At 42.5% G+C, this 11,284-nt stretch overlaps 1 protein-coding gene across 21 annotated transcripts in view; it reads left to right on the top strand.

Moving 5' to 3' along the window:
- The first annotated feature begins 8,026 nt into the window (after positions 1 to 8,026).
- The window catches only part of afdna (afadin, adherens junction formation factor a), a 103,097-nt gene continuing 99,839 nt past the window's right edge, over positions 8,027 to 11,284 (top strand). For 5 of the 21 annotated variants that reach the window (XM_083562417.1, XM_083562410.1, XM_083562411.1 and 2 more), the window contains exon 1: positions 8,077 to 8,466. In XM_083562417.1, the coding sequence (XP_083418543.1) occupies positions 8,365 to 8,466 (102 nt within the window). In that variant the 5' untranslated portion in view covers positions 8,077 to 8,364. Of the gene's footprint in view, positions 8,467 to 11,284 lie in introns of all 21 variants that reach the window. The other 16 variants (XM_083562423.1, XM_083562419.1, XM_083562422.1 and 13 more) reach the window with 6 other exon arrangements.

The following is an 11,284-nucleotide window of genomic DNA, read 5'->3' on the forward strand; positions in this document are numbered from 1 at the left end:
GAGGATTGTGAGGACATCTGAGAAGATCATTAGAGTCTCTCTTCCCTCCATCATGGGCATTTACACCACATACTGCATCCGCAATGCCAACAGAATTGTGGACGACCCCACAACCCCCTTACACACACACACACACTCCTCAAACACCCCTCACACTCACACTCCTCACACACACCCCTCACACACACCTCTCACACACACACCCCTCACACACTCACCCCTCACACACACACACACACACACACACACACACACACACACACACACACACACACACACACACACACTCCTCACACACACACACACACACACACACACACACACACACACACACACACTCCTCACACACATTCCCCACACACTCTTTACACATACACATACCTCACACACACTCCTCACACACTCTTCACACAAACACTCCTCACACACTCTTTACACACACACCTCACACACACTCTTCACACAAACACTCCTCACACACTCCACGCACACACACCTCGCACACACTCTTCACACACACACTCCTCACACACACTCTTCACACACTCTTCACACACACTCCTCACACACACCTTACACACACGCTTCACACACACTTCTCACAGACACTCTTCACACACACTCCTTACACACACACACACACACACACACACACACACACACTCCTCACACACACTCCAATCAGAGGACGGAAAAATGCTGACGCTATTCTGGGCTAGCGAGCTGCCCTGTGAGGAGAATCTGAAATCTGATTGGTTAAAGAAACAGAGCTATTTCTTAAGAAGACTATGGTAAAAAGGCCAGCAGTACTGACTTTGAAGGCTCTGGGCTGATAAGATTGACATGGCAGCACATAGAGGCTGAAATCTGATTGGACAAATAATCTAACATCCACATACACGTACTGGAAGCAGTGCAGCGAAGAGAAACGCTACAAAATGAAGAGAATAAAATAAATATTAGAATTTAGGTTGTAAATGTAGGTCAGTGCTTCTGATTGTGTTTAGGCCAGTGGAGAAGGCTTTGCTGGCCCTGACCGCCCACCACTGGATGAGACTAAGATAAACTTGTTTGGCTCAGATGGTGTCCAGCATATGCGGTGACGCTCTGGTGAGGAGAACCTAAAAATTGTTTCTTGCCTACAGTCAAGCATGGTGGTGGTATCATCATGGTCTGGGGCTGCATGAGTGCTGCTGGTACTGGAAAGCTGCGGTTCATTGAAGGAAATATGGGTTCCAACATGTTCTGTGACATTCTGAAGCAGAACTTGATGCCGAAAGGGAGATTTCCAACATAATAACAACCCAAAAAACACCAGCCAGATGACAACTACCTTGCTGAAGGTAACTGAAGGTGATGGAGTTTTCAAGTATGTGTCCAGACCTGAACCCTATTGAGCACCTGTGGGGATCCTCAAGCAGAAGGTGGAGAAGCACCATGTGTCTAACATCCAGCAGCTCTGTGATGTCATTATGGAGGAGTGGAAGAGGATCCCAGCAACAACCTGTGCAGCTCTGGTGAATTCCATACCCAGGAGGGTAAAGCAGTGCTACATTACAAAGTGCTCACACCAAATATTCACTTTGGACACGGTTTTGACATGTTCACTGAGGGTGTACTCACTTTTGTTGCCAGTCATGACTGTATGTTGAGTTATTTTTAGATACCAGTTTCATTTCTATAGTTTTGTTCCTCGAGAAGAGACATTGAAATGATTACTAATGAAATTATTTACTTTAGTGATACTTGTGTCCTCCGTGTTTCTGGGAAATTTCCACACTGGAAATACTCATCTTCATTCCGATGTTTTTGCCAAACTTGCTGCTGCAACAGCTGTACAAATATCATTTTCCCGCAGATGGTGTGTAGCAGGGACACGCCTACACCGCTGGGAGAACATGTGCATTTCTGAGATGGGAGTGATCCAAGTGTCAAAAATTTCACACACTCACACACACACACACCCCCACACCCACACACACACACACACACCCCCACACCCACACACACACACACACACACACACACACACACACACACACACACACACACACACACACACTATGCCTTTTCACAAGAATGTGGTACCTGTTTTTTTTTCTTTTTCTTCTATTTGCACTGTTTATTGCAAACACTATAGGGCTAAAAGTATTTGGACGCCCGTCTTTTCCACCCATATGTGCTTCTTCCCTGGAGGCAGACAATTGTACAGGACGCAATGGCATGAGATTGTCCCTTCACTTGAACTAGGAGACCCAAACCTGCTCCGTCATGACGAGGCCTCTGTGAACAAACTCTATGAAGATATGATTTACATCAGGGGTCTCAAACTCGCGGCCCGGGGGCCAATTGCGGCCCGAGGGACGATAGTTTGCGGCCCCCGCCTTAATATAAAAGTTTAATGTTAGTGCGGCCCGCGAGTTTGATATGTATGGCATTTTACAGTGTTGTGTGCAGAGCTAAACGATCCTACCAATCACGGTGGGGTATATGGCTCTCGGGGGCGGGACATCGGCCGGGCTTGATGTAAGCAGAGAAACATTTCTCAATGAGTGAAAGATACAGCAGCGTTGCCATGGAGTGTTTTCTTCCGTGCCTGGCTGGCTGCCTCGTTTCTATTGGGCACACACGGACATTCGCCCCAGCACGCTGCGTTCACAACACTTAAAAAAAAAAGTTTTCTTAAGTTGCTGCCCAGCGGGACATTATACATATATAGACGTATCTAAATGTGTATGTGTGTGTGTGTATATATATATATATATATATATATATATATATATATATATATATATATATATATATATATATGGCACTTAGAAAGTTAATATGAGGTCTCTCTCTTTCTAACAAAATAAATCAAAGTGATGTGTATGCGGCGAGATAAAAGAAAAGTAAGGAGCTCAATGCAGCCTAATGTAGTCTGCAGTCACATAGCGACACCTGTCCATCGGCAATAACAGTCCTCGGTAACCCGGACCAATTATAGGGTTGCACCGTTATTTATGGGTCATTGTTTTTTATTTCCATCGCGCTATTTGCATTGTATTCGCATTGCCTCACACAATGAACATTACATATATTTCTATATGATGTAAAAGTAGTCAAAACAAATGACATCGACAACAGCATGGTGTCATTTCCGCTTTTTTCCCCGTAACAACAGCACATAAAAAGAAGCGGGAATGACATTCTCCATGTAGTGAAAGGTTCACTGTCCGTCGGCTGAAGGCTTGATTGAAACGTCAATGCGACAGTGACAAGTTGAATTCTATATATTACACAGCCCCAAACATGTCTTTTTCAAAGCATGCAGTGAAGAGAAAGGTTGGTGATGAGCACAGACAATTTCAGGAAAAGTGGGAAATGCAATATTTCTTTGTTGAGCATAGGGGCACCCCGACATGTCTTATTTGCACAGAGAAAGTTGCGGTGCACAAGGAATACAATTTGAAACATCATTACACAACTAAACATGCTGAGGAGTTGCGAAATACCAGGGAGATGAAAGAGCCAACCGGGTTGCCAATCTTAAAACATGTCTACTGAGGCAACAAGATTTCTTCAAGAAAGCAAACAAAGAGAGTAATGCAGCAGTCGATGCTAGCGACATGGTTAGTAAGATGATTGCTACAGCAGGAAAGCCATTCACAGAAGGTGAATTTGTCAAAAAGTGCATATTACAGGCTGCAAGTATAATCTGTCCAGAAAAGAAAGGTCAGTTTAGCAACATCAGCCTTTCTGCCAACACCGTGGCAGAGCGCATTTCTGACCTGTCAAGTGACATTTGTGACCAACTGTGTGAGAAAGCCAAATGTTTCAGTGTATACTCAGTCGCTCTTGATGAGACCACAGACATCACCGACACTGCCCAGCTCGCAATGTATGTCCGTGGTGTTAATGACAATTTTGAAGTGATGGAGGAGTTGCTCAGAGTAATTCCAATGCACCGATGGAGCGCCATCAATGACAGGGAGGAAAAATGGACTGGTGGCACTGGAAGAGGAGGGTGTGGAGGAGGCCATTGCGCTGCACTGCATTATCCATCAGCAGGCCCTTTGCAGCAAATGCCTGAAGTTTGACAATGTGATGTCTGTCGTTGTGAAATGCATCAACCAAATCAAATCCAGGGGCTTAAAGCACCGAAGGTTCCATGCTTTTTTAGAGGCAATGGAGTCAGAATATGGGGATGTGCTCTACTTCACCGAGGTACGTTGGCTCAGCAGGGGAACGTATTGAAGAGATTTTTTTGAGTTAAGAGCAGAAGTGAAAGCCTTCATGGAGAAGGATGGAGTGGCTGTTCCTGTGCTAAGTAATCCCAAATGGCTCATGGACTTAGCTTTTCTTGTTGATATCACACATGAGCTTAATGTACTCAACAAGAAGTTACAAGGCCAGGGGCAACTTGTCAGTGCTGCCTATGACAACTTGAAAGCATTCTCCACAAAACTAGTGTTATGGAAAGCCCAGCTCTCTCAGACAAATCTATGCCATTTCCCAGCATGCAAGAGACTCGCGGATGCAGGCACACCATTCAGTGGTGAGAAGTATGTTGACGTCATTTTGAAGCTACAGGAGGAATTTGATCACAGATATGCAGACTTCAAGACAGAGCCACATTTCAAATTTTTGCAGACCCCTTCTCCTTTGATGTGCAAGATGCCCCTCCTGTGCTTCAAATGGAGCTCATTGACCTGCAGTGCAACTCTGAACTCAAAGCGAAGTTCAGGGAGGTGAGTGGAAAAGCAGACAAGCTTGGGCAATTTTTGAGAGAATTGACCCCCAGCTTCCCTAAACTTTCCCGAATGTTCAAGCGGATGATCTTGTACTGATGATCATCTTCAAGCCATACTGAGGGTCTCAACTGCTTCCTCCCTCAAGCTAAATGTGGCTCGGCTATGCGAGAGGAGGCGCTGCCAGGTCTCTGGCAGCAAGAAGTAGGCAAGAGAAGCCATGTTCAGAAGAACAGTTCATGTTCTTCAATGTTCCATTCATGTTCAGGACAATTCATGTTCAGAAGAAGGTTAAAGGTTAAAGAACTGTTAATACAGACATTTGAATCTGAATACAGCAGATATAGAAGACTGAAGAAACCACATATAGTCGCTAACTAGAGAAATCGAATTATTATTATTATTTTCATGATTATTATTATTATTTTATTTATTTATTAGTGATTGATTTATTTTCTTATTGATTCTTAATTTCTTTATTTTTTTTCATAAATTCTTAATGTATTTATTTTTTCAACTTATTTTGTGTTAAAAAATAAAGAGATTTGAGAAGATTGGAATTTTTTAAACAAAGCTTTTCTTGTGGAAAACCTGATGCGGCCCAGCCTCACCCAGACTCTGCCTCCAGCGGCCCCCAGGTAAATTGAGTTTGAGACCCCTGATTTACATGGTTTGAAGTGGAAGATTGGTTTTGTTTGTTTTCCCCCATATTTTTCACACTCAGAAGAGTTGATGCTATAGAATCGATATAAACTCTTTGACTTGGAGATATAACTGAGACTTCCTGCTTTGCTTTTGGTTTTGTTTTGTGAATCTCGTTTCTGTAGAAATGTTTGTAAGCGCCAAGTTTCATCATCTGTGTTCAGGATCATTTTGCCGTGTAGCCAAACAAAACAAAACTGGAAAACAGATATGGCCTTTTTTTTACTTTTTATCTATCTATCTATCTATCTATCTATCTATCTATCTATCTATCTATCTATCTATCTATCTATCTATCTATCTATCTATCTATCTATCTATCTATCTATCTATCTATCTATCTATCTATCTATCTATCTATCTATCTATATATCTATCTATCCCACCCATCCATCCATCCATCCATCCATCCATCCATCCATCCATCTATCTATCTATCTATCTATCTATCTATCTATCTATCTATCTATCTATCTATCTATCTATCTATCTATCTATCTATCTATCTATCTATCTATCTATCTATATATCTATCTATCTATCTATATATCTATCTATATATCTATCTATCCCACCCATCCATCCATCCATCCATCCATCCATCCATCCATCCATCCATCTATCTATCTATCTATCTATCTATCTATCTATCTATCTATCTATCTATCTATCTATCTATCTATCTATCTATCTATCTATCTATCTATCTATCTATCTATCTATCTATCTATCTATCTATCCCACCCATCCATCCATCCATCCATCCATCCATCCATCCATCCATCCATCCATCCATCCATCTATCTATCTATCTATCTATCTATCTATCTATCTATCTATCTATCTATCTATCTATCTATCTATCTATCTATCTATCCATCCATCCATCCATCCATCCATCCATCCATCCATCCATCCATTTATCTATCCATCTATCTATCTATCTATCTATCTATCTATCTATCTATCTATCTATCTATCTATCTATCTATCTATCTATCTATCTATCTATCTATCTATCTATCTATCTTCCACTGTAACACACTGTAGCTGATGATTGTTGTGTTATAAAGGGAATAAAACACTTTGGGACGTAAACATAATCTCATCTATTCATCTCCATCATTCATTATTCTGTTTCTCCCTGCGAGTGTTTTACTCCATATTTATTACATTATATCATACAGTCATGTTGTACAGAGGCAGCACCAAATCACCTCCTACATTTAACACTAATCCCATTATTTTTTTACATAAAAAAGTCAGAATTGGGAAACATGATTGTGAGTTATAAAGTCAGATTTCTGACTTTTTTCCCGTAATTGCAAGTTTATAACGCATTTGTGACACTTTCTGCCAAAGCACATAATAGGCTTCTATATCTAATATAACATACACAAATCATAAAGGATTTTCATGCCAAAGAGTTCATATACCCGAATCTTTTCTTCGGGAAAATGGCATACAAAACTCTGTTTACAATAAGAAGGTACAGTAACAGTAATCACATCTCGTGGTTTCCTATGGTGCTTTGGCAGAAAGTGTCGCAAATGAGTTATAAACTCGCAACTGTGAATAAACACTCAGACTGTTCTCACAATTCTGCACTTTTTTCTGCAATTTCGAGAAAAAAGGCTGCAATAAACTTTTTTTATTCAGTGCTGGAAACGGGCCTCCATAGTTTCTAAGATTTCAGCTTTTCAGAAGTATTGCATTCGTTCATTATTGGATCAAGTCCAGGTCTTCTGCTCAGATCACAGACGTGACAGTGACAGTATGAATCTCCTCTGAAAGTTCTCGAGCCCAGACCGCAGAAGGAAACCATGTCACCCTCAGCCGTATACCACTTCCTGTTTCACAAACAACCACAAATTGTCCGATTGTGGCTTGGATTGTCTCAAAGCCTCTTCTCGTTTCAGCGCATGTTCAGCTCTTCAGATAACAGTTCAGAACTAAAGAGGAATCTGAAACTTTTTTATAGTCACAATAAACCATGTAGATGAACAGACTCCCATCATACAGGTTTATGTTCAGAGTGTTTGAGTTGCACCTCTGGGATAAGGGTTTGAGTTTATATGTTCTCCATGTGTTTCAGGGGTTTTCTCTGCGTAGGCTATTTTTCCATTTAGTCCAGTGTGTGTGTGTGTGTGTGTGTGTGTGTGTGTGTGTGTGTGTGTGTGTGTGTGTGTCTGTGTGTGTGTCTCCCTCTGTCATGTATCTGATTTTCCTGGGAATAGGTATACTTTCCTGTGTTTGTTTTATAATTATAAATCCTTAATTTTCACTTTGAATTAATTAGTAATAAACGTTACAGTCAGTATCTATCTATCTATCTATCTATCTATCTATCTATCTATCTATCTATCTATCTATCTATCTATCTATCTATCTATCTATCTATCTATCTATCTATCTATCTATCTATCTATCTATCTATCTATCTATCTATCTATCTATCTATCTATCTATCTATCTATCTATCTATCTATCTATCATTTTATTTTTTTATGAAGCGGTTCCTTTAAAGGAAACGTGACTCCGCCCTATTTCTGGCGCGTGCGCGAGTCCACGGGGAACGGAATACATCATCTGGAGAGCGGGCGCGCGGCCGTGAAAGTGTCGGGAGCGCGCTGCGAGCGAGCTAGCAAGCGAGAGAGAGAGAGAGAGAGAGAGAGAGAGAGAGAACGCGGAAACGGGAAACGGGAGGAGGAGGAAAGAAACAGAAAAGAGAGAGAGAGAAAGAGAGAGAGACGGAGAGGTGGACGGAGACGCGGAGAGCTACACCGCGATTTTTACCCCGCAGTGCGTGTGCGTGTCTGCGTGAACGCGCGCGGGTACGTGTGGATTAAACCTGGTCGTGGACGCGGATTGATTAAACAGATAGATAAAGAAATAAACACATAGATAGAATAGAAGAAAAAAGATAGAGATGTCGGGGAACCGGGAGGAGGAGCGGCGCAAGCTGGCCGACATCATAAACCACTGGAACGCCAACCGGCTCGACCTGTTCGAGATCAGCCAACCGACCGAGGTGAGGCACTCAAACACCGGCCTGGGAACCGGAGCAGGCCCCGGTCTCTGTCCTGGTCCTGGTTGTGTGGCCTTACACACACACACACACACACACACACACACACACACACACACACACACACACACACGGTTGGACCACAAATCACACACTCAGTGTTGTATCCTAACCCCGGCTCCTCATATTTATTTATATATTTATTTACATGTATTCTATATTTATTACATTTATATATCTATATATTCCCGATACACACTTTACACACATTCTCACCTCTCCAAAATCATTTCAAACACTATTTTATATCTAAATGATCTTTATGGTGTGTGTGTGTGTGTGTGTGTGTGTATATATAAGAGCTAGTTTCTCCTCCTAGCTAACAAATGTCCCATAAAGGGATCATAAACACCTCCTATTACTCTTTATTTTTATCCTATTCACTGAAAAACATGTTTTAAATATAAAAATGTATTTTTGTGTGTTTTCTTGGTGTTTAATGAAGATTTTTGTATTGAATGAGACACTGGGAGAGACACTGTTTAGACTAGCTAACCTGTACAGCTCAGGAACTCGCTAGCTAGGCTTAGCCGAACAAGTGTGTGTGTGTGTGTGTGTGTGTGTGTGTGTGTGTGTGTGTGTGTGGTGGTTGGACACCGTGTTGTTGGATTAAAAGGTAAATAAATTCGGAGTTTATGGAGAGCAAAGTAAAGGGGTTACTGGGGGGTAGACTAATCCCGGTGACGTCATGACGAGGTGTGTGTGTGTGTGTGTGTGTGTGTGTGTGTGTGTGTGTGTTTGTGTCTGTAGGTCCCCTTCTACATCTGTGTCCCTCTGTGAATCGGTGTCTCGCTCTCAGGGACTGTGTGTGTGTGTGTGTGTGTGTCTCTGTCTCTTTGTGTCTTTGTGTCTTTGTGATTGTTTGTCTCTATCTGTATGTCTGTGTGTATGTGTCTCTTTGTCTATGTGTGTGTGTCTGTGTGTGTGACTCTGTCTGTGTCCCTTTGTGTCTGTGCGTCCCTTTGTGTCTGTATCTATGTCTCTCTCTCTCTCTCTCTCTCTCTCTCTCTCTCTCTCTCTCTCTCTCTCTCTCTCTCTCTGAATGTCTTTTTTTTTTATCTCTCTCTGCCACCATGTATGTCTCTGTTTGACACTGTGCCTCTTTGAATGGGTCTCTCTGTGTGACACGTGTGTGTCTCTGTGTGACACGTGTGTGTCTCTGTGTGACACGTGTGTGTCTCTGTGTGACACGTGTGTGTCTCTGTGTGACACGTGTGTGTCTCTGTGTGACACGTGTGTGTCTCTGTGTGACACGTGTGTGTCTCTGTGTGACACGTGTGTGTCTCTGTGTGACACGTGTGTGTCTCTGTGTGACACTGTCTCTCTGAATGTGTCTCCCTCTTTGTCACTGTGTCTGTTTGACAGTCTTTATGAATGTGTCTTTTTGACAGTGTGTCTCTGAATGTGTCTTTCTTTGACACTGTGTCTCACTGAATGCGTGTCTCTCTTTGACATTGTGTGTCCCTGTGTGTCTCTCTGTTTGACACTGTGTGTCTCTCTGTTTGACACTGTGTGTCTCTCTGTTTGACACTGTGTGTCTCTCTGTTTGACACTGTGTGTCTCTCTGTTTGACACTGTGTGTCTCTCTGTTTGACACTGTGTGTCTCTCTGTTTGACACTGTGACTGTGTGTGTCTCTACTTTGACAGTTTGCATTTTTCTCAATATGACCACGTGTGTGTGTGTTTTTATATAAAGCCTTAGACGTGCAGCGGGTCACATGACTGCCGTGTGTGCGCCGGTGGATCATAGGTCTTCTGTGTACGTGTGAATGTGGATTTTCGAGCTGAGCAGCATCACACGCGCTTCAGTGACAGATCGTCTCCTGGGGACTTTGAGGACAGGGGAGGTTCCGCTTTTGCGGTTTCTCAGGAACAAGATGTATTTTTCTTCTCGGTTTTGTTTAACCCCGAGAGAGAGAGAGAGAGAGAGAGAGAGAGAGAGGGAGAGAGGGAGAGAATGGGAGAGGGAGGAGAGAGACAGGAAGGAAGCATTGAATGATTGTTGGTTGCTGCTTTCACATAAATAAGGGACACTTAAGATGTAACTAGAAATGGATAAAAACTATCTACTTTTTTTTTTTTTTTTAAACCTGATCAGTGATTGTTGCCTTTTGTGTGGGTGTGGGTGTGATGGTTTGTTTATATTTCCTATAAAGTATTTGGACATTTTCCCCTGCTATATGTGCTGCTTCTCCAAATTGTTTCCACAAACCTGGAGACACACAGTTGTGTAGGACGTCTCTGGATTCCGGGTATGGATTACATGGGCTGGAATGTACGTTCTCCTGCTATGGAGCTAAACCCAAATTGACAAAATGAATGTGAACGCTGACTGCACCTCCCGTCCTTCTCACCCCGCCTTCATCAGTACTCGACTTTACAACATCCTTATGTCTCATTGGATCTTCACAAATCTCCCCAAATTCTAGGGCAAGAGAAGACTGAAGGTTATTATACCGGTAAACAGGGACTGAATGTTGAACCTTCAAAAGTTTCATACCAATCTTATGGTGAGGTGTCCACAAACATTTGGCCATACACAACCAAAATGTAAGTTTGGTAAAGCTCAGACCCAGTCTGTTCGAGCTGTGTGAATGTGTCTCTGTGTCTGCGTGTCTCCGCCCTGTTAGGATTCGGGAACGATTGGCTGTGATTGTTCTGCACTTTCGTGTCTCACTGCTGCTGCGTCCGGTCTGGCCGAGGCCGTGTTTCCACTACACGGCTGAAGGAAATGAGATTTGGGGAAACGGTCACCTGGGA

This window comes from Silurus aristotelis, assembly GCF_946808225.1.
Source record: "Silurus aristotelis genome assembly, chromosome: 15".
NCBI lineage: Eukaryota > Metazoa > Chordata > Actinopteri > Siluriformes > Siluridae > Silurus > Silurus aristotelis.